The sequence below is a fragment of the Gasterosteus aculeatus genome, chromosome 8 (genome assembly GCF_964276395.1).
Source record: "Gasterosteus aculeatus chromosome 8, fGasAcu3.hap1.1, whole genome shotgun sequence".
In the NCBI taxonomy this organism is placed as follows: Eukaryota; Metazoa; Chordata; class Actinopteri; order Perciformes; family Gasterosteidae; genus Gasterosteus; species Gasterosteus aculeatus.
Genome location: NC_135695.1, coordinates 11,601,313 through 11,623,950, shown reverse-complemented (window position 1 = coordinate 11,623,950; position 22,638 = coordinate 11,601,313). Strand labels below are relative to the sequence as shown.

Here is a 22,638-nt window from a genome sequence, read left to right as displayed (position 1 = left end):
TTTAAGAAAGAGTCACTGAGGATTTTGCAAGCAAATGTTTGGCAGTTCTGCATAATAAATATATATCAATGATTCATTATTAACAGAAGGCTCGGGGGCTTAAATTGAGCCACGAGTTAACCTTTCACTGGTGATCCACTTGAATAATACTTCATCTTGTTGTAACATTTTTTTCTCCTCTTGAGCAACAGACCCCTAAAATCCTGAGGCTCTTCCTCTTTGTATTAACTGCATCTCTACTCGTGCTGACCAACGCACAAGACACAAACCCGTTCAGGGTGTGTGCCCAGTCCAAAAACTATGTGCTGAGTCATATTATCTCCCAAACCCTTGTCTCTACGTGGAAATGTACACCGCACCATGAAAACAACGGGCAGACATTGCTGTGTAAACCCTGACAGGAGTGTGACGAGCTGCCGCCTGATTGGCTGCGGCCGCATTCCCCGCCCCCCTGGAGCCTGGCCTCCTTCCAGTACTTTCCTTCTCCTCATGCAACCCCCTCTGGAGCAGTCCGGAACATTCCAGAAGAGGAAAACACGGCGCAGGGGACGGGGAGTGTCGGAGGAAGTGACAATCCTGCAAGAGGATCAGGTTTCAACAGGCCATGGGGTCATTTGCACGGTGGATGTTATTGGGGCAGATAATAACATCATGCTGGTTTATTGAAATTTGTCATAACATGTGCAATGTTATAGTGAACTAATTGCTCCCCAGGCAAAAATGTAAAAAAACCCGCCATGGGTTAAAAATGCAATGTAAGTCGCTTTGGATAAAAGCGTCAGCTAAATTGACCTGTAATGTAATAATGTAATGTAACAGGGTACAGGCATGGGATCTAACTAAGTACATTCACACATACTTAATTACATGGTGCCGTTCTTTTTCTCTTGACTACTTCCATTTAATATTAATTTAGAGGCCTACTTACTAATTCATTTGCAGATTAAAATCATAATTTCATAACGTTATTAATTCTGCAGTGTTACCATAGATAAAACAGCATATACGACCGATAACTGCTTCTAAACTGGACCAGTCTTGAGTCTATTCATGACCGTTGCTATTCGAAACAGAAGTTATTCATCACAGCAGTCTGGCCTGTTTCTTGCATAACCAGTTTAATCGAATCATTAACCCGTATCAGGTCCAGCAAGGCCTCAGTTCCTCTCCATGACAATAACTGAGACATTGGGCAGATTGCCTAAAGCTTACGACATTAGACTGCAGGATAACGGTTATTTCCTCCCTACAAATGCTTTCTGGTGTCTGACGCCACCCAGTGGACAGTTTAACATGTAGTCTTTCAAACGTTGTGCTGCCACCTGACTTTCGGCGTGTGAGGTGTGAGGTTTAAGTCTCGTGTGACCTTCAGCTGCCTGGCATATCTCCAACGAACACCTGCAGGTCTGACATCGGAGAACCTGCCTGGCGGCCAAAGGCGCAACGTCGCAGACTTGATAATGTCGCCAGCAGGCATTTAGAACTGTGTGTGTCATGTTGATGGTACCAAGCAGCACATTTAGTTAAATGTATCAAATTGTCCGTAAAATATGAAAAAAAGACTCCCAGAAAAAGAAAAACATGTATTTTTCTTATTGTAACATGTGTACATAAAACTTTCTCTGCTAGATAAAAATACCAAATTACTATTACTGCATTGATTGTTGAGATATTTGTCATAAAAAACTGTTTTTCAGAAGAAATTGATTGATTAGGTGGGCATTAGCCCGTTGCTATTAGCTTCAGAAAGGACCACCATTCACAGTTCATTTAAATACTGATTGCCAAATCCAATTTCTAAACAGAAATGTGAACATAGTGATTTTATAGATTAACAGAAAGAAAGAATTATATTCATTTCAGACAGACAGAGAAAAAAAGCATCCTAAAATAATTGAGATTCAAATAAAATAGAAAAATATCAACACAGACATATACCTCTTAATAGTTTGCTTGAAAACTGTTCTCAAAATGAACGGATTGCCTCATTTGACGAGGTTAAAACGCACATTAAGTGGCTAAAATAGATTACAGTACTTAAATATAAAAATAGACTCTTTTTGAATTTCTTTCTTCTTTTAGTTCTGCAGTCTTCTAGATGGACGGTTGTGTTCGGCGGGCGCGTGTCGACCGGCCAGTCGTGTTCCCTCAGTGACACATTCGAGAGGTCATCTCCTTCTGCAGACCCAACGAACACAGAACAACCAGTCAGAGCAGCAAAGGAAACACTCCTCAAAATGTCAACGCACTTAAGATTGCTGTGAGCGGGCGAGGGCCTGCCACTCAACCTGCCACTGGCCGTCGATCTCACGCCGCATTTCACCCCCTTCTGACATCTACTGTGCGAGGGTAGCTTTGCTATATCCTGTGCTCAGCGCCACCCATGATGATTGTAATTGGTTTAAGGAAATACAAACAAGCCAGAATGATCATGTGTGGTGCTAGACCCTGTCTCTAGCTCTAAGGAAAGCAGCCCGGATGAAAGAGACATGTATTAGCTTATGAGGAAAATATCATGTCTCGATTACATTGTTTGTCCATCAGAGGACGTTTATTCATCGACTGTGCTACTCCCGAAAAAGATCGATCCCTTTTTAATTGTTTTTTTGCATTCAGCTGCAGGTCAGATCCTCTTGACTCACCAGAGGCTCCAGCTCTTTGTGGTCCGTGAGGTTGAACTCAGTGACAAAGTAATAGAAATGCTTGTAGCAGGTATTGACGTGTGCCTCGGCCCCCATCTGGCTCACGCGGTCAAAATGGTGGATGTAGACGTGGACAAACACCCGGAACAGACGAGACAAAATCTTCTTGGCCACCTGCATGAAGGTCTTAGGGAAGGGAGTACCTGTGAGACAGACAGATGGAGACGGGAGAACACCGCGGTCAGTCCAGGATAACCATATGCTAATTGCTTCACAGATGATGATATATTAAACGGTTACAGAATATTTGAACTGAGATGAACTTTTCAGTGTGTTTCTGTGTCGTCTGGAGGGGCTCAGGATGGATACAAGCATGATAAAAGGACCCAGCCAAAATTACGTTGCACATTAATGGAAAACCAACAGAATTTGGGCTGCACAATAAGCCTTAGCTTATCTGGTGATTAATCAAGTATTTTGTTTTGCTTTGATCAATTCAATAATATTTCAGGAATCCGTTCCGGAGGTCGCTTCTGTTCAAAGCCTCCTTTATGTTGTGTGACACATTTTTTTAATCCATTGCTTGGATGTTTCTGTAGTTAGTCAGATGCCGAGGCCACAGTATTAGGCATGCACAGGCGCACAGAGCTACAGGCTGGGATGATGGGACACACAGGATGCCACGCAGCATCAGGAAAGTAACTGCTGGTGTTTGCAATGTGCAACAATGAAGGAAATCTAATGAATGTGGCCTTGCCAATTAGATCCAAAACATGTTTTGGTTACTGCAAAACTCTGGCTTCAGATGCGAAATGGATTCCCTCTGCAGAATTGTATCACTATCGATTTGAGCATCGGTTTGATTGATGTTAATCAGCAGGATTGTTTTGCATTTGTTTGAAATGTCTTATAAATAAAGTTGAATGTACATTGAGCATGTCTGATTCGGGATGAGCACTGAATATATTGGGCAAATTTATATTGAAGAGAAAATTAAATTAATTAATTGTCAAAAAAGGTATCGGCCGTGTTTGTTTGGTTTCTGTGGACATTATTAATGGGAGTAGAGTTGATTTGCACGTAAGCTGAGATCGCGACCTGATTTCAACCAATCCCTCCTCTACTATAGGATTTATTGGAAGTTAACTACGAAGATAAAGTTTCTGTCTTTTATGAGACGCACAGACCCAAAAGGCATAGCAAATGACTCTGGATCTCTGCCCGACGCGTTTGTTAAGTCTTCTTAACACACAATCTGAAGCTTAAGCTCACCACTTACCTACATTGGTGGGGAAGATGTTCTCATTGTTGATTTGTACCTCAATCCAATCCATGAGCAGGCTCATGTATTTGGGGGCCGGCAGTGCCGTCGGCCTCTTGTACTTGTGCTCATCCTGCCAGCGGTACTCGTACTTGGGCCCGCCGGACATGACGGGGCAGGTCTGATCGGTGCAGGAGTCGCTGATGGTGCCGTAGATGAGGTTGATGCGGTTGAAGAAGTCGACGACGTGGACGGCCACCCAGTCATTGAGGTCCTCGCCGTGGGGCAGCTGCACGGCCTGCTTCAGGTCCAGCCCCGCGTTCAGAGACGCCTGGGCCTTCTTGTGAAGGTCGAAGCGCTGCGTACCCGGCTCAAACTTACGCTTGGGACGGAATGTCCGGTCTTTGTTGAAGACCTGTTTCAGGGCCATGGACATGGTTGCATGTGGTGGCGCTACGGCAATAGGTTTCAATGCTTCTTGTGAAATGTTTACAGTTCAGATAGAAGCAGTCAAAAGGTTGCGTAAATAACCGCTGCCAAAATGTTATTATGGACAATGTTTTGGCCTTTGATTGGACTGTGATCCTGCGTACGATTAAAAGGAGGAGAGAGAGAGAGTTCAATTAATAAATGTTATGCATACTAATGAACTGAACCAGTGTTTTATTAAGAAGCTGTACGCCACACAATATACAAGTCACTGTGATCAGTGTTTTAAGCTTAAAGCAACAGGCCTCACTTAAACATTGCTTTCCTGGCTGTACAAACTAAACGTAACAAATGTATGAATACATGTGATGTATTAGCAAATTAATAAACGGTACTAAGCAACGTGGTTAAGCACTCTTCAAAATAAAGTGTAACCATATGATTTAAGTATCATAGCAACATAGAATGAATAGTTGAGTTGAACAAAAACTAAATGAACCAAGTCCTCTTCTCAGCTCTAATGCGATCGTATTAAACGTGTAATACATCAGAGCTGGCTTGGAAATTACGCAACAATAGCATCTGTGTTCCAGTTCTCTCATTGTCCTGGGCCTCACGTTGCTGGTAGACATGTGGCAGCAGTATAAACCCCCCACCTTCCTTCTGTGGAAAGTATTAATCACAATACTTATAGAGCTCGCATGAAAAATGTGGGTCAGGTCACGATCGGACCCTAAAAGCGAGGGATCACCACACGCAGGACACGTCCTTTACCGCCAACATGTGAGAAAAAGGCACACTTGGCAACTTTGACTCTTCTGCTCGAGCATCCCGGAGGCAGAACAAGTCTCAACAGTGACGGAACATCGCCTCCAAGTGAACATGACTCATTTCCTTTTCTTCACCTCAGAACTGCGCCGCGATACCAAGAATCAGATAAGGGTCATCGGGGGGGGCGAGACAGTAAAAACCGAATTAACGAATTAAGGCGCGTCGCTCTTATCGTCGCAGACGTTTTTTTTATTATCGTGTTTAGCACAACTTTAAGGGACGGCGCGAGAGCAGAGAGATTAAACCCGCAGGGCACGTGACGACTGCGCGGAGTTTAAGTCTCGTTCCGTGAGAAGCTAACGGCGCCGGACTTGTTGCTTCGCGGAAGAGAGCTAACGGCTAATGACACGGACGACACGGGAGAGCCCCGCGTTATGTAGACACGCTGTTCACACCACGGCGTAGATAGAAACCGTGTAAAAGACGGCCATTATCTCAGACACACGATGAAATCGCGCAGTGGAAAGACACTTTCACCAACTTACTTGTTCCGCCTTCCTGTTCCGTTAGTTTCTCTCGATCTTTTTTTTTTTTTTTTGTTAGATCGAAAACGATCTGATTACCAAACAATAGCTTTACGTCAACGACATGCGAAGGCTACATTATGGACACGTGGAGCGATACATGTTGTATAATTACCGTTAATTTGATAAACATGTCACTTAAATAAAGAAACTAACGTCTGACTCCTCCCTACGAAATGAAAAGTACACCAGTGTCAAGTTAGAGATGTTCGTGTCAACTTCCGGTCATCGCCTTCAAAGTAATGTACCCCATTTGACCGGTGTAATGCACAAAACATGTACTCATTTATAATTTGTGAGCGCCAAACTGAAATCATAGAATCAAGGACAATAAGCAAATATATATATTGTAGATCCACAAAATGGGATGATTAAACTAAAATATTAGTTTTGAGCTCATGGTAGGGTGCATATTTACTAATTCTTCTCCACTAAATATCAGATCTCAAAAGAAAAGTACCAGTGAAACCGTTTTTTATAAATTATAATGAATTTTGATTAGTTTATTGATAGGTTTTCTCAAGCGTTAAGATAAAAAAACAACAACCCACTGCATCTGTAACTATATTACTTGTGCAAATGTCACTGCGGGTAGTTGCTTACTTTGTTCCATTTATTGAAAGCATGACTTTAAATTGCTATTCATTCGAAACGCCGCCATCTGATGTTTTACTCTGTAAAAACGTTCCGCCATTATTTTGACTAATCCATCATCTTCCGGTGTCGCGTCCCCTTCGGATGTTGCCCGGCGACTCAGAAGCACTTCCTCTGATGCTCTGTGACTGCAGGCAATGGGAGGCCGGCGTTGACTTAACAACACGGTCAATGTAAACTACTTTAATTAAAGAGATTCTAAACATGCAATAATAATACGCAGTTCAAATAAACCCGTATATTTATACTGATTATATATCTACTTACTCCTACACAAACACATCCTTAATGTGCATATTTATTCTAGAAAATTAGTAAACTTTTATCATTTGTGCGTTTATTTGGGGGGAATATTGTATGAAATTACATCAAATTCATTCACGTTTTATATCATGCTTAATATGCAAACCGATTTTATTAATTCATTTCGGAGTCTTTTGAAAACAAATGATTATATTGTTAAATGGTTATATATAGTTTGTTGTATAAGAAATTGCATACAAATAATCAAAATGCCTGTATTACCTGATTAAACAAATATAACATGCATGTTACAGGTCATCTTTGTGTTGAAATAAACCAACATCTCACCATTGATCACTGGCTTTACAAGGAATGTTAAAAAAATATTAAAATATAAGTTCCATCGGTTTATTTCTACTTATATTTGGTCTGGCATAAAAAACGTGAATCCAGAGGAAAAAAACATGTAGCACATGCTTTGACTCTTAACATTCAAACCATGACAGACACACACACACACACACACACACACACACACACACACACACACACACACACACACACACACACACACACACACACACATTGAAATCCTCCTTCCATGGCGCACACAGTTAACTTTACAAATGCACCTTTATTGTCTCTGAGGCCTGTTTAGCTGTATGAGAACTGTAGTCAAAGCTTGTCAGTGTGCGCCGTTCATAAGAAGCTCTTTGTTTTGGTGCTTTAATGGCCGGTTGAAAGGATGCTTTGTCGAGCACTGGGACAGAATGTGCTTTGTTTCTCTTTAATTGATAAGCTCGGCGGTGGCTGCAGCTCCCTCCAGCTTGGCCTTGTTCGATATGGAGTAATGGTAAGACCTCATGGACTCCTCAACCTTCTTGAAGTCAGGACGCTCCTCGTGCCTAGCGAGGAAAGAGGGCCTTTTAAAAACCTCTTCACCTGATTAATCATTGCAAGTACTCACAAGTTTGTAGATAGCAGATTGTCTTAATGAACTCAAAGACAATAACAAATCCAATAGGATTTTCATACTAGAACAGCGTTTCATTTTTGAAAAAACCCCAAAAGCTGTGTTTTCATTTATATCGCTATGTTATTTAACCTGCTGAGTTATTTCACTTTCTTGGTGCCGTATCCTCAGATAATCATTTGGTTACGTTTCCAAAACAGCACTACTTTATATGACTGAATTCTGTTCTTGTCATCTTCACGTAATTTGTTCTAAAGTCTTTTAAAGGGGATCTAAATCAGAATCAAACGCTCCGTTTCTTACTTGTAGATCCAGCATTCCTTCATCACTGTATACATTCGCTCTGGACATGCTGCTGGACACTCCATGCGGTTCCCACTGTCAATGAAGCGCATCACCTCAGGTCCTTTCATTTTCTAGACCAGATTGGGAAACAAAATGAGCTGTAATTCAAGCAGTTATATACAACTGATGGACGACAGGGCTCAGCAGACACACTCGGTACCTTGTACGGTTTCCCTCCGTAGGTAAAGGCCTCCCACATGGTGACACCGAAGCTCCACACGTCGCTTTTACTGGAGAATTTGTGGAAATTGATACATTCTGGAGCGTACCACTTCAGCGGCCATTTACCTGCCGTACGAGCCTGTACAACACGACATGTATGACAACGAGCAACATGTCAGGCAACTACAGTCAACATGCTGCATTTAAAGGGTAAAGGTTTGTGGGGTACGTTAATGATGCCGGGAACTGCAGGATTTGTTCATTTCCTTCTTTTAAATGTAACTCCTCTCCACCATAAAATTAAAGAGGTTTACCGTAACTACATTTGATTACATGCAACATTTAAAAATCTATCGAAAAAGAAGAAAACAGGACTTTCACTTACTGTAAATACTATATGTGTATATGTATATGCTGATATGCTAAACCAAATAGCAACCACGCTGCAAAACCGCCTAAAACCTCTCTCTTGTTTGGATCGACATCAGGCTTATATTATCACCCTCAATACTGATCTGAACTATTAGATCATTTACGTCACATGTTTATTTTGATCCATCCATTTAAGACAGGCTTCATATGTTTAACGCGGTTAATCCCTACACACCTGTTCTTTAGTGGTTGGGTCACTTTGTCCTGCAGTGCAGAAAAGAAAATATGGTGTGCATACCTTGTAGTAGTTGTCATCTGCTCCGAGGGCCTTGGACAGCCCAAAGTCACTGATTTTGGCAAACTGTTGCTTGACCAGCAGGACGTTACGAGCCGCCAGGTCTCTGTGCACAAAGTTCTTCTCCTCCAGATACTTCATTCCCATCGACACCTGGTGCATCAGGCTCACAATGTTCTCCACAGTTACGGTATCCCTATGTGGTCAAAAACATGTTTCATTTCTTATTGTGAAACCACGAGAGAAGAAAGGGGAAACTTTATGTTATTTGGAGCCGTGTAAACAAAAGTACCTTGAATTGGGGGGATGGGCTCTTTCCTTACTAACTATGATGTAAGGTATAGAGGAGCACCTGAACCTAAATGTATGCTGATAATGATCAGCAGAGGCGTTAACTCACTTATTGGAGGAGAGGAACTTGTTGAGAGGTCCGGCGGAGGCCATCTCCATGACCAGCATCAGATGCTCAGCATTGCACAGACCCAGCATGCGAACGATGAAGGGGTTGCTCAGCTGGTACATGATCTCCGCCTCCCTCATCATCTCCTCCCTCACCAGCTTCTCGTTTTCATTCTTCAGGACTTTGATGGCCACATCAATCTGGCCCCTGAGGGAAAGCATGCCAAAAGCGTTCGGGATGAACGTTTGCCTTTGGAGGCATCTTTAGTAAAACTTCAATACAGTTAATGCTTCATAATGTTTCAGTCCTCACGACTCGGTCTTGAGGACTCCTTTCTTAACGCAGCCAAAGTTCCCCGAGCCGAGCTCCACTTCATCAATCAGCAGCTGACTCCTCTGGATGTTGAACCTCCTCACTTCATTGGGGTTGTGGTACGGGTTGAATCCATTGCAGTCCATCGGCAGAACGTCGCGGTCTGCCGGCACTGTGGTGATCGACTTTGAGGCTGCTGCAACAGCTGACAAGTGAAGGAGCAAACCATGAAGGGTAATGCCACATATTTGAACGTGCTATTAAACAGCTGTTCAGTAAACAGTAGATTTCTTTGCTATTTTACTGATTTTTCTTTTATTGGAAACATTGCTTTTAAAAGATTATACTTGTGTGTACTTGTGTGAGTTTGGAAATGCTGCAATTATTTATTTATTACTTTTCTAATGTATGTTGGTGCATTGTTGTAGAGTGCATTGCTAGAAAGAAGCAAACAGAATAGAAAGCACTTCAAAATCAGCTTCAACACTTGAACGCTGCTCATACATAGCAGGAACTTTGACAACCATTGACACTATAAGTATGTTACCAATAACAATATACTTCAGAAAAGGTATTCTACTTTTCATTGAGTATTTTTTTTATATTGTTGTATTGGTACATTTAAATAAGTTCAAGATATAAATATTTCCTCCCTGATTGATGCTTTCACTGTTTTCAATGTACTTTCTTCTTCAGTTGTGCGTATTTTAAAGGCAAATATATCCTGTTCAGATACTTTTTAGACCAGTCATTTTAGATGGAAGTGCATATGACAGAGCAGCTGTATGGGGATGAGATGCACTTCGGGTGACTGACCTTGAGGTGGCGGTGTGTATCCATTCTGGCCGGCCCGCCTCTGAAGGAGAAATGTTCAAATTAATCTCCGTGAAAGAAAAACAGGCAGAATTAAAGAAAGCCGGATATTGTCAGTACTCACTGATGTAGGTAGGGTGGGTGTTTCTGAAGGATCATAAAATGAGACGTTTAAAGTTATGATCAACCAGGTTGAATGTTACAGTTAAACCATAAACATTAAGGAGTTTCACAGCAAGCACATAATGTTGACGTGCCAGAGAAAAATTAAGTTTCAGTACTTCCGTTAACGCAGGCCTCCCCCAGAATAGTCACCAGGCCATCAGCTTTCATCTTCAGGTACTCCACCAGCTGGAAATGTACAGATAACATTATATTTTTGGAAAAATTGAAAGAACTTTATTCCTTTATCTCCAACATGGATGGATGGAGGGCCGACCTGCCAGACTGTGTCAAACTTTGTTCCCTCTGGCATGGAGTATTTCCCCGATTTGTCTTGGAGGATCTGGTAATGGTACACCGTCTTCCCGTACATCATGGAGAGAGCAAAACTGCCCGACTCCTCTCTGTCTCTAATCCTGAGAAACCCAAAACAGGGATGCTTGCAAAACGGCTCAAAGACCTTTGACCTTATGTCGGCAAAGAAAATGACCCGAGAAAAACATCCCCTGAGCAACTCACAGAAACTTGCCGTCCGGTTGCGCTCCAGAGTAAAGTCGCCTCTCCCCTTCCTGCCGGGTGACTTTACCATGATACCAGGACATCTTCTCGTGGGCCGTGGTGGCGATCAGCTTCTCCAGCTGAGGAGCTTGACTGATGATGGCCTGCTCCATGGCTTCTCCCTAAGAAAAAAACAACCAAAGGAAATTCACAAATTTAGACTAATGGACAGTTCTTGGCATGGTTATTTATTCAGTGAAGTCTGTAAAAGTGTTTGCCTCTGAACACTTGACACAATGTGCTGTTGAAAATAAATGTTGCAGCTGGTAGCGTGTGTAATTAGTTTTTACTACTTAAATGTGGTTTGGTAGTTCAGTAACCTTGTTTTTTGGCGGAGAATAGAACTCTCCCAAATGAATGTATGTCTGCTTTTGATTTGACTTTTCTTTAATCTTACTTCCTTCTATATTTTTTGAAACATCAGATCATTTTTAATGTTTTGGGGGAACCCTTAATATTATTTTCAGCAGTGCTTTGTATAAAACACGTTTTTTACATTTCAGTATAACTTGTAACTTTAAAATGTGGTTAAACAGATGTAAAGTACCTCAGAAGTACCTGATTTTATCTCTTTCTCTAGCACTGCAAACAGGTCCCACTGCAGAGACTATGAACTGTCTAGCTCTTCTTGAACACTGCCGGGAGTCCACAAACATCTGGAGCCAGTTTGGCTGTTTAGCAGAAGCACACCACTAATAAAAGGCTACTGGTCTCAGTGTGTGACTGTTTGCAGCAGGAGACAAATTATAAAACTACAGGATTTTGGAGGGAAGTTGTACATCAGAGAGCCAGACCTCAAAGTGAGTAAATAATAACACTAAAATTTAAAGGTGCAGTTTCCGAAATCACCTGGAAATTCTTCTTATTTTTATTAGTCGGTAATAATAAATTCGGTAATTTGGGTGACCTGACCTGCGGAGGCAGAAGTACTCTGATACCTTTACGCAATATTAGTATTATTACCACAATGCAGAAAGAAACAGTACAGGTAGTTTAGCACAGTGGTTTCTAACCTGCGGGTCATGTCTTTCCGAATGGTCACCAGATATACCAGAGTGGTCACAAGATGATTATTAGGAGAGCAAAGAAGAAGCAGACGAAGGCTCTATTTCAGGTGCGTGGGAGGACAGGTAGATCCATCGCATCCTGTCCAACTTTCATTTTTTTGGAAGTAGCTTTAGCAACGAAACACAAATTCGCCCCACATTTTGGAAAAGCCCCCAATGGCCTCTTTAGCACAGGGGTCACAAGCCAAATGCCCTGTTGATTTGAACTTGATTTAATGTGTTGTATTTTAAATATGTATCACATTTCTGAGTATTATATAACATCTTGATCAGCACAGTTACTATATCTGTCAAATGAATGAAGTGCAGTAAAATAGTAGGCCACAATATTTCCTCTAAATTTTAGTGGAGCACTCTTATAAAGTTAAATCAAGCCTCAAACATTTATTTAAGTGTATTAATTGAGTAAATCTAAAAAGTTCCGTTACACAAAACGTATCCTTTAATTACTAAATTAATGGCTTGCTTTAATTGTTAATGGAGGCCCCTAATGGAGGCCCCTAATTTGAACTCCTGAAGACTGTGCAACAGTAAGAAACAACAGTAAAATACAGCCTCACCTCCAGGTTCCAGGTCTGCTTCACATACTCCCTCAGCATGTTTTCTCTCACGCTGTCGAACACGCCGGGACGTATCGTGGCGTCCGGGGAGCGCAGACAGGGTTTCCTCAGGGCGCACACCAGCCCGTCGGGGTCTCTGCTGTAGAACTCGCAGAGCTCTGCGGGGCCGCAGTGAGGCTTCCCTCCCCCCAGGCAGTAAGTGCCGTTGAGCTGCTTTTCCACGGGGTAATGGTGAAACTCCACGCCGCACACGACAGAGAGCACGTAGCCCCCCAGGCTGCGGAGACACTGCCTCAGCAAGAAGATCCCGTCGGCCATCCCGGCCAGCTTCAGGTGCTGCTCGGCCTCCGAGCGGCTGATGCTGCCGTAGTAGAAGGGCAGCTCGGCTGCCGGGTCGATGGACATGGCGAAACCTGGGAGGGATGAGCCGGAGGTAGATGATGGAAGCTAATTACAGAGATAGGAAGCTAAAGCATTTAGCCAAGAGCATGAGATGAGATGAGATCGGTAGACCTCTGCACACCAACAGCGTGTGACCTGTGACTTTTACAGCCTCCCATCCACTGTCTGCTCAAGCAATCGCATTTGTCATCTACCACACGGCAAATTAGGATCTACATGGAAATAGTTTTGATATGGACAACATTCACTGCTAAGAAAGGAAAAACATCGTCATCCTGTGAACCTCAACTCCTCTTCGTCGTCTGTCAACTTCACACAAACAAGCTGCGAGGTGTCATGAGTCTGGATGGTATTTACAAGAAGCACCCGCACGTCGATACTGCGGCAAAGTTGCTGAAGAAAAAACTGGTGACAAAAGCCACAACAGGAAGTTGCAGTCCGCCCTCGCAGCCTCCTTTATCCAGCATCTTGTTTTTCCGTTGAACAGGTGCTTTTTGCTTCGAGATAATTCCTTCTGCTTTAGAGACACTAGTTTGTAAATGTTCCTTCATGCGAGTGAGACTTCATGGGGGAATATAACCCATAACATCTTTAAAACCACTGCAACATGGTGTGTCTGTTAGTAGCGGCGAAGACATCAAGAAAATATTAAAATAAAGCAGGTTTTTATTGCAGTCTGGAATGATTATCTGACAGCAGGCGGAACATTTTACCATCTCTTCCAGATAAAAGAACATCTTCTTATGCAGAAGAACTTGTAATGTTATGAAGATATGCTATTATAACATATCACACCAAACCACAGAATAATCAAAAGGAAAAGATACAAACTAAAACCCCTTCTACCACGATGTGTTGGAAAATGATCTGTGCATTTTTCCCATTTGACTGTTTGAAATCGCCCTCAGTTTCCAGTCTGGTTGAAAAAGGAAAATGCGTGAATGGGGGAGTTCTTTAAATGTAGGTTTGTTTAAAGTTAAAAGATTCCCTGTTGTGCTGAAAAGACTACAGTTTTTAATGCCTTATTCAGTTATGTCATACATATGAACAAAAAAGCTCAAACCCACATTTATTTAATTGAAACTGAGTCACACTGTGTCTTAGAGAAGAAAACAAGTAAGCAAATGAAAACCTCAGCTTCCTGGCTACAAAGCCGTGCTGCTGCCCACATCCACAGTGGACATCCGAGCAGAAACATGTAGATGCCACAAGACATAAAGGACCCACCACAACAAAGATCTCTACACTCAACGATGCGGACCAACAAAAACGGTTTCAGCCTGTAACACGTGAGGACGTGATTATTTTTGTAATTATAAATGTAATTGCTTTCAAATTGATCGGTTTAAATTCTGGAAAACTGTCGTTGACTTTTTTTTAGAAATAATTGTTTTATAGATCCAATAAACATTTCCAAACCAAATGTCTCGTAGAACATTTATTTTCTGTTGAGATGGCACAAGAACACGCCGCTGAAAAAAACAACATGACCAAAATAACCAAAACATGGATCAACAAGTCATAAAAATTCCCACTACGTCTTTGAAAAGAACCCAGATAGTCTTTGCTCAGCCAGTGTTCTTTTCACAAAGTAATTTATTCGGCTCCTCCACTTAACCGGTAGACCCTGAACCACAAAAGCAAACGTTGGTGAGAGATGAGGTGACACATTACAGAACCGACAGCGTTGCGTCATGTCTTGCTTTTCCTTTCGTCTCAAGACGCTTAAAATGACAGAAACTAATCTAAATACATGTTGTGAATTAGAAAATGATTTTGTAAATGAGGTGTTGCACAGTGAGCAGATGGTGAGCCAGTGAGAAGTGGAAAAATGTTACTTTGTTTTATACAAACAGGGTAAGTGACTGTTCTACAGACCGTAGTGTTTATCCAGAGAGGGAAACGTTTTCTAATATTATTCAGATCACCTGGGATTTTTAATAAAATATAATCAAATATAAAACAAAACACAACCTGCCAAAAGTCAAACTCATCCAATTCAAAACTTAGGCACACAATTTTCTTACCAAGTAAAATAGTTATTTTGATCAGACTGAGCTAAAATTGTGCTATTGTGTTATTAAAAATTGTGGGAAGATATTATCCTATTATTTCACTGATAATAGGAGGAAAATCAGGGAATCTCCAAAAGTCAAAAGGATTTATCCTCTGCAGATCATTAATGTCTGCACAGAATTTTATGGCAACTATAGTGGACCGACTGACCGGCAGACGTTGACCTCAATAGAGCCACTAGCATACCCTCTAATTTCAGAAACAGATTTACAAAACAACATACGTGGGATTCATGTAAAGGTGTGTCGACCTCATCCATTTTATAGAGGATGTGATCTTTTAGTCAAACACAACACACCCAAACTTCTCAAAAATGTCAAAACTTCCGTAGCACGCCAACAGGATCAAGTAGGGGTTATGTAAATAGTGACCTCTTTATGTCGACTTGGAAAGAGTAAAAACACAAAAAGAAAAGCGTTCCAACAAAGTAAAGACTCAGCAGCGTATTGGTGCAGAGTACGTTTCAACTGTTTTACTCTTGTTAATCATACATGAAAACACCACCATGAGGTCAGTGATGTAATTGACCATCTAATCCTTCTGAGGTTCTTATTGAATGAAGAGCCATCCCGTGATACCAATTCAGCTTGTAAGGGGATTTTAGTTTAGTTTATATGACTATTTTGGATGTGCTATCAGCATGTGGGGTTTGTTCTTATGTTACTCACAGCATTCCTCCTTATATTTAGCAGCATTTGAGACCGTGTGGGCATCCTCCACATCATATATTGTGCCCTATTAACTATGCTGCAGCAACAGATTTTGCCCAAACTTGACCTTGTTTCAATGATGATTAAGAAACGGCAAAAGACGTAGGCCGACTTGGATAAGAGACTCATTTGCGTATAAGATCAGGGGCTCCAAACTGAATTACAACTTCCTGTGTTTATGGAAACAAATGACATTAAAATGTACAGTTTACATGTGTTTTTTGCAAGGATTATAATACTGCTGAGTTTAAAAAGATGGAACCTTTTAAAACATGTTTAGATTTAAATACTTTATCTTACATACACAAGCACAACAAAAACAATATGTAACACTCCAGCAGAAAGCCGTAGGTGAAACTTATTTAAGGTTCAAATTGTCTGTGAACTCTTTCACACATACACAGTTAATTACACTGCACATTGTGTGCATATATCCCTCCTTCTGCTTTCCAAACCAATATCGTCAGACTGTGGCTGGAACATTTTACGAATATGCCTTCGTCCAGGAACCAAAAATACATCCAGTAATTTCAAGAAAAGTTATGGGTGATAAAACACACAGGCACAGATCTCTTTACCCTTTTTTTGCTTTTCTATTTCAAGGCACTATGAAGGAAGCTATTTATATTTTGGCACATGTTAAATGTTGTAAGCCAGCGAGACAATGCCTCGATCCGACTGTGGGGAAAACATACTTTTTTTTACAGCTCATACACAGCTGTGCAAAATACAAAAACAACAACATTTAAGAAGTATATATTTATATTAAGTATAAATCTTAATATAAATATCAATCTATTTATACACATTTAGGTTCATCGTTCAACATTTTAGGTTTAGAGACTCAATTTGGATTGAATTGCTGTAGTTTACTTTGAGCACAGCAACTGCTTTTATTAAACACCTGTATACGGAAATGTGTGGTTTCAAATATGTGTCATTGAATAGAGAAAAATAAAGGTCATTAACAAGTTTGAGTTCATTCCGTACTTTAGGTTTTTGTTGACACATTACATTATTTCAATAGAATTTTTAAAGTCTGCTCTTAAATCATAACCTTTTGTATTGGCTTTTCGTTTTTAAAGTCTCTGTAATGCACCGATACAAAACAAGCTGTTAAAGCAGAAATAATAATAAAACCTACTTACAGTACGTCTCACTGCTTCACCGCTGAGTAGAGCGACGTTGTTGCTTTAGAGACAAAGGTGTATCTGCTGATCTGACAGCCGTGTAGGTAAGGATGTGAACATGTGCGGGTTAGCGACAATGGCACACACACACACACACACACACACGGACACACACGCAAGCACATTGTGTAGACAAACGTTATGTTCATTCCTTGCTTGTGTGGATTTTGAATGAAAGATTGATAGTTGTTCAATTAAAAATCTCCACCACAAAATATGTAGTTCTCTAAATCTAAAACTCTTACTTTAAATGATATTGGTTAGCATTGTTTAGCTTAGCATACTGAGCAGAAACAGCTATCTTAACGTTATGTCTGTCCAAAGGGAACCAAATAAAACTTTATTTCTTGTGTCCATAGAGCAAACTATATAGATATAAATTGTTAATTAATCATCTTTAGAAGAGCTGGCCGGCGGGTGTTATACGTATGTTATATGTACAATGTATAATAACTCCTTATGCTAAGCTAACTCCAGTCATTGCTACTTCAACCGGAGCTAGTGCTACACAACTTCCATAAACTAGTTACATTAAAATAACTGGAATTGTCCTCATTTGTATGAAACTAAAAACTATTATGCCACGTACACAGACCACACCGACACCTGTGCAATGACCGCGGTATCGATAGCAGGGTTAGATAAACCCCCAAACGCCCACAACCGCCCCAACCCCCCCACTTCCACGGCGGCTGCAGCTGCGTCCTTGGAGTCGCGGATCAGGCAGCCAATCAGCAGGAGCCCTCGAGATCAAGTCTAACAGATGGAAGAAAAACGGACCGGAAAAGGTGTACCTTCAAAACAAAAGCCGAAATCATTACTGAGTTTTCAGCGATGGGCTTATTCTTTTCTCTTATTTGGACACACAGACAGATTATTAACAGTCTATAAAACATCTTATTTGCCGAGTTGCAGAAAAGATGACATAAGTGTGGGACACACTTGATTTTCAATCACCACAGCATATACCGCATAAATTACAGGAAATATTTGACCACACAGTTTGAGTTGGTGCCATTTAGGTTCGTCCATTATGTTTCTTTGGTGCTCAGATTACTCCGATGGTTTTACACTCCATATAAAAATGATATATTGTTGTGCATTAATAAAATGCACTAAAGACATAGGATGAAACATTTTTTATAACAACGCCTCTTCTCCTGTTTAGTCAATTTTAGGATTAGGATAACCTTCCGTAAATCTATATTGAATGACAAATCATTTCACACTATCAAAACCATGTTGCTAATTTCAATTGCTAAAACAAGCTGTGGTCAATATTGCTGATATTCTGAATATTCATTGACTAGTATCGTAACATAAATACCTGGCATGTGCACAAGTAAATAAAAATGATCCAAGCAAATCTGATGGTGTGTGGCACAGATTTGAGGTTTTAATTGAGGACTCAGTGCTATTTTAGACATATCAAAGACCTGTTTTTTCTTTTTTCTACATCAATGAGGTGAATGAATGAATTTAATGCTAAACATGCAAGGTTGGGTGATAAAAAATCCAGAGGTCTTAACCAAGTCATATCAATAAACCAGAATGCACTTTCAGTTAAGCTCTTTGTGTTACCCCCTTTTTGAAGACTCGACTTTTATTTTGCAAGTTGTAACCGGAAGTAAAATAATCACAGTTTGGGTGAATCGACATCAAACTGTGGCTCTGTGTGGTTCTGGAGGTGGAAACAGTTGAGTCTCCTCAGTCCCCGCCGGCGCCGCCTCCTCCCTGGTCTGCAGCGGAGGACAGAGGACACAGGACAGACTCACGGAGGAGACTTCTGCAAGGAGACGCGGGGGAAGGTAGGTCTGCGCTCTTTGCGTTTTCATGCACTACTCTGCAAGACAACGGTCATGACATGATGCTGCCAGCGGGCCCCTGTCAACTCTGAGTGCGCTCATTTCTCCATTACGGGTTCTGTAGACGCTGACTGTCGCTTTTTAGTCTTTAAAGGCTCTTCAGAGAGGCCTAGTGTCGTCCACCGGGGGGGACATGTCGCTTCCCAATGGAAAACAACCGCAATGTTTCTGCAACAAAACTCTGTATCCATAATGTATTAAACAGTTGATAAGGATTGATCAATTAAACCCTCAAACATTCTCCAGCTCACTTTGAGTTAATCCAATGTAGCGCAGATGTATCACATAATTAGGCTGGATGTGGTATTTATTACACATGGATGGGAATCTGTGCTCACTGAGTGAATTTGATCAGCTGACTTTGCAAAAATTTGTTTGTAGTTGCATTGTTGATCTTTTTGCAGCCTCATTCGATTGTATGTATTTTATTTTGCTTATGCAGACATAGATTCTTTTTTTAGGGTTTCAACCAAACCACACACACACACACACACACACACACACACACATGCATGCACACTTGAGATGAATGATCCAAGTTTTCCTCCGATAACTAAACAATGACTGTGTGTTTACTCCAAAATTCACTTGAATACCTGTGAGTAATTTATTGACGTAATCTTTATGTAAGGCAAGATGAGGCCAGGTGTTTATATGGCACCAAAAGCTGTAGCTGGCAACGACCATGAAGGCTGATAACTGACAGTTGTAACACCGAATACCATTATAACGTTGACAAAGAGACGTTACATCACTAACACACATCTCAACAAACACACATTCACTGGTATTCATTTGAACTACACCAGTGCCCTGATGCAACAGTTAAAGAAGATAATTGCTGAAACAATTAGTTGAACCTATTTTGACATTGATTCAAGACATTTTTCAATCAAATAAATGTTATACTGTACATTCATGTTTCATCCTCACAAAATGCAAAGATTATCGGCTTTCTTTGTCTTACATGGCAATTGTCCTGCACACTGAGTACGTTTGGGCTTTTGGGGGCTTTTGGGAGTCATACATAAGACTAAAACTATGCAGAAGTCAATATGATAAGAGACAGAAAGAGAAAGGCTTCCAATGCCATATGTACTCCGTTCCCAGTATTGCCGACTGACTCACTTTGTGTCGAGTCAGCTCTTGCTCTCATTAAATATTGTTTCAGACTCAAGAGGCACATTTTTTAGAGTTAGGGGAGCACATTCAAGGTTCTCTGGCCTGTTTATGTTCCTACTCTTCATCTGCACATTGTGAAAGGAACCTCCGCCTTTTTCTCTTTCTGTCTTTGCACCAGACAAAGAGAATGAGAGTTCAGTCTAGAAACATACCCCCCGTCTCTATTTCTCCTATCACCTGTTCAAGGTTTCATGTGGAGATCGGTGTGAAGCTCGACTTCTCGAGATAGCGATTGCTGCTGAAACCGGCGCAACGTTCGTCTCATTCGATCCCACAGCCTCGTGGTCCTTTTTGAAAAGAGAAGCCGCACCTCCAGTTTAACCAAATGACCAAACTGAACCTAAAACCGATTCCTGAGCTTCTCCCTGACAGTGGAAACTGTGTGTGTGTGTGTGTGTGTGTGTGTGTGTGTGTGTGTGTGTGTGTGAATGGGGGGGGGGGGGGGTGCTTGACTTGAAGCTAAGCTGAGGGACACTTAGCATCTGTTCGCTCCACACAGCCTTCACTTTGAGCCGGTCATATGGCTTTGATTAGTGTGCTAGTTTTCGGATAGCTCCACTCTCCCTGGCAACAGTTAAAGACAAGGACAGCATAGTTAGCTCTAGTCTTCTCAAACTGACCCCCCCCCCCGACCCGTTCTACATCTGTTACACTGCATTAAACACACCATTTAATAGTGGATGACAAGATGAAAGAAGGACGTGTGAAAACAGGATCCGCTGGCTTTGATAACGATGACATTTTTGGCCCACAAATTCCCGCCTAATCATCCCGACGTGTCCAACTCTTCTCCCTCTCTCTCTCTCCCTCTAGTTAACAACTACCCCTTTCTTCTCCCCGCTCACTTTTCTCTTTTGCAAATTGTGATTGCATTGGAAACGATGTGGCCTGTCTGCGGACCATTTTCCCCCTCTGCCGTGATTGCAGCTATATGCTTGATATTCCCGGCTAATCCAAGCAAAGCTCGGAGCGGAGAGTCGGCGTATGTGCTTGCTTGGCCCGCTGACAAACATACATTTTTGGTTTGGCTCAAAAGGGATAAAACCCAGAGTACGAGTTTTGCACACGGGACCACGAGAGATGTGCGACACACTTACCTCTGCTCTTCTTTTAATATAGCTGCGTTTCTGTGCGGTTTATAATGGAGTTCCTATCATTTACAAAGAAAGCTGTGCATGCACGTTGCTGTGGAGATCTTTTGAAGGCGGTCCTCAAATCCTTTTTAAGCAGTTGTGCTTAAAGAGCACCGAGGGACCGTACAGCGGGGTCCGGTTCCTCCCTTGTTCTCTTGTTTAAATAAACAAAAAGAGAGTTAGTGGTAATGAAAAGCACTTGATATCAAGCTACAAGTTTAATAACCCCACAATAAATCGAGCGCGGGAGCAGAAGAAATAATGAAAATAAAGGGGGAGTTTGACTTGTGCAGGAAATGACCCGAAAGCCTGAAGGGGGGGGAAGAGAGAAAGACTTTCAGTTGTTCCACGTATGAGGGAAGCTGCAACAGCACCAAGACCCCGTAGTGTTTTCCAAGCAAGCTCCCCTTTCTCTTTACCTTTCCAGTGCTGTTAGAAATGATTTAAGAGGCACATAAGAGCTCTTTTCAACTCATTCCTGCACACTCCGTTCAGGGTATTAACACTCAAGAATGGCTCTCCCAGCTGGCTCAAAGAATCTTACTTACTCTGCTGTCTCTCTTTCATTCCCCTCGGGCCTTGTGCTCGTTCTTTTTCCTCCTCTTTTTTTTTTTTTTTCAGGAGGTAACTTGTTCCCCCGGCTCTCGTCACCAAAAGGTTTCCCATCTGCTTCCGATTACCTTTGGCTGCAGTTGGTTAGCCGCCAGCCATCTGGGCCTGTGTGGCGTCTCCGCTCGCTCCTCTCTCCCCAGACGGCACTGAGGGAGGGACGGGGGGGCTTGGATAGGAGAGAACTGGGTGGGCAGACTTTACTGGAGAATAGAAATGCCTGTTTTTTTTGTTTTTTTTAGCTGACACTGCAATCCATAGCCAGGAAACGAAAAGTCAAAGAGAAGGGCACCCATGAAAACGTGACTCTTGATCCTGGCTCTGTTTTTTTTTAATGGGTAGCGTGGGTCTGAGGAAGTCATTTTTCCATTGTTGTTATAAAGCAGACTCTCTCTTATGTTGGTTTTAAAGTATTAAAAACTGAATAGTGCTCAATTATGAAGGAACTTGGCGTCTATGTTTAGCGCTGGACAATTAAATTAGAAGTGTGGAAAAGACCTAAAAAGATTTTAATCTGTGATGTCTGGCCGGCTGAACTGTTGCCTTCAAATGATCATTGAGTGCTGTCATTTAAACTTCCCTTTCAGTATAAAATCGACTCACTGTCAGGACAGATCCCAGTCACAAATACGCATCGAGTGTTATGTCTCGCCATTAGGAAATGAATGTCCAACAGTTCCTTGCAACTGAATGACAAATGAGAGATTGTTATAATTAGCCCCCAAGAAACAGTGCTCACATTGCTCGTTGCTCTTGGTTGCCTGTAGTTTATTTACATCCTCGTCGGTTAGAGTTAGATTGTTTCCTATAGATAACCTTGCAACATCTTTGAAAGAATAGAAGGAAACATGCTGCTTTTCAACATGAG

The 22,638-nt window shown here is 41.6% G+C and overlaps 3 protein-coding genes across 7 annotated transcripts in view; 1 reads left to right on the top strand and 2 right to left on the bottom strand.

Annotated features, from left to right (window-relative positions):
• Positions 1 to 1,570: 1,570 nt before the first annotated feature.
• On the bottom strand, positions 1,571 to 5,940 carry mob3a (MOB kinase activator 3A). The gene is made up of 4 exons (XM_040183906.2): positions 5,649 to 5,940; positions 3,922 to 4,488; positions 2,643 to 2,845; positions 1,571 to 2,178 (listed from the first exon to the last, which is right to left on the bottom strand). Exons 2-4 carry the CDS (start codon positions 4,337 to 4,339, stop codon positions 2,149 to 2,151), a joined length of 651 nt encoding a protein of 216 aa, XP_040039840.2. The 5' UTR covers positions 4,340 to 4,488; positions 5,649 to 5,940; the 3' UTR covers positions 1,571 to 2,148.
• Positions 5,941 to 6,661: 721 nt separating this feature from the next.
• zap70 (zeta chain of T cell receptor associated protein kinase 70) lies at positions 6,662 to 21,313 on the bottom strand. 3 transcript variants are annotated; one of them, XM_040183905.2, is made up of 13 exons: positions 21,126 to 21,313; positions 12,604 to 13,016; positions 10,938 to 11,098; positions 10,696 to 10,834; positions 10,538 to 10,607; positions 10,381 to 10,403; positions 10,260 to 10,299; positions 9,444 to 9,648; positions 9,132 to 9,338; positions 8,735 to 8,927; positions 8,063 to 8,203; positions 7,861 to 7,973; positions 6,662 to 7,489 (listed from the first exon to the last, which is right to left on the bottom strand). In XM_040183905.2, the coding sequence occupies exons 2-13, from the start codon at positions 13,006 to 13,008 to the stop codon at positions 7,372 to 7,374; spliced, it is 1,815 nt and encodes a 604-aa protein (XP_040039839.2). In that variant the 5' UTR covers positions 13,009 to 13,016; positions 21,126 to 21,313; the 3' UTR covers positions 6,662 to 7,371. The 3 variants fall into 3 exon arrangements, with proteins under 3 accessions (XP_040039839.2, XP_040039838.2, XP_077964313.1); XM_040183904.2 differs by lacking the exon at positions 21,126 to 21,313 and adding an exon at positions 16,940 to 17,660; XM_078108187.1 differs by lacking the exon at positions 21,126 to 21,313 and adding an exon at positions 13,289 to 13,305.
• Positions 18,620 to 22,638, top strand: part of adamts10 (ADAM metallopeptidase with thrombospondin type 1 motif, 10) — a 36,195-nt gene continuing 32,176 nt past the window's right edge. For all 3 annotated transcript variants that reach the window (XM_040183901.2, XM_078108185.1, XM_040183902.2), the window contains exon 1: positions 18,620 to 18,789. The gene's annotated coding sequence lies outside the window, so the exon portion shown is untranslated. The remainder of the gene's footprint in view (positions 18,790 to 22,638) is intronic.

Bases quoted from the DNA above. Each gene is read 5' to 3' on its own strand.
- mob3a (XM_040183906.2), bottom strand. From the start codon at position 4,339: ATGTCCATGGCCCTGAAACAGGTCTTCAACAAAGACCGGACATTCCGT. The intron at 2,846-3,921 runs GTAAGTGGTGAG...TCTGTCTCACAG, and splicing joins CATCTTCCCCACCAATGTAG to GTACTCCCTTCCCTAAGACC. The intron at 2,179-2,642 runs GTGAGTCAAGAG...TTGGGTCTGCAG, and splicing joins ACAAAGAGCTGGAGCCTCTG to AAGGAGATGACCTCTCGAAT.
- zap70 (XM_040183905.2), bottom strand. From the start codon at position 13,008: ATGTCCATCGACCCGGCAGCCGAGCTGCCCTTCTACTACGGCAGCATC. The intron at 11,099-12,603 runs GTGAGGCTGTAT...TTTTTTTCTTAG, and splicing joins AGCAGACCTGGAACCTGGAG to GGAGAAGCCATGGAGCAGGC. The intron at 9,339-9,443 runs GTGAGGACTGAA...GCTTTCCCTCAG, and splicing joins GGAGTCCTCAAGACCGAGTC to GGGCCAGATTGATGTGGCCA.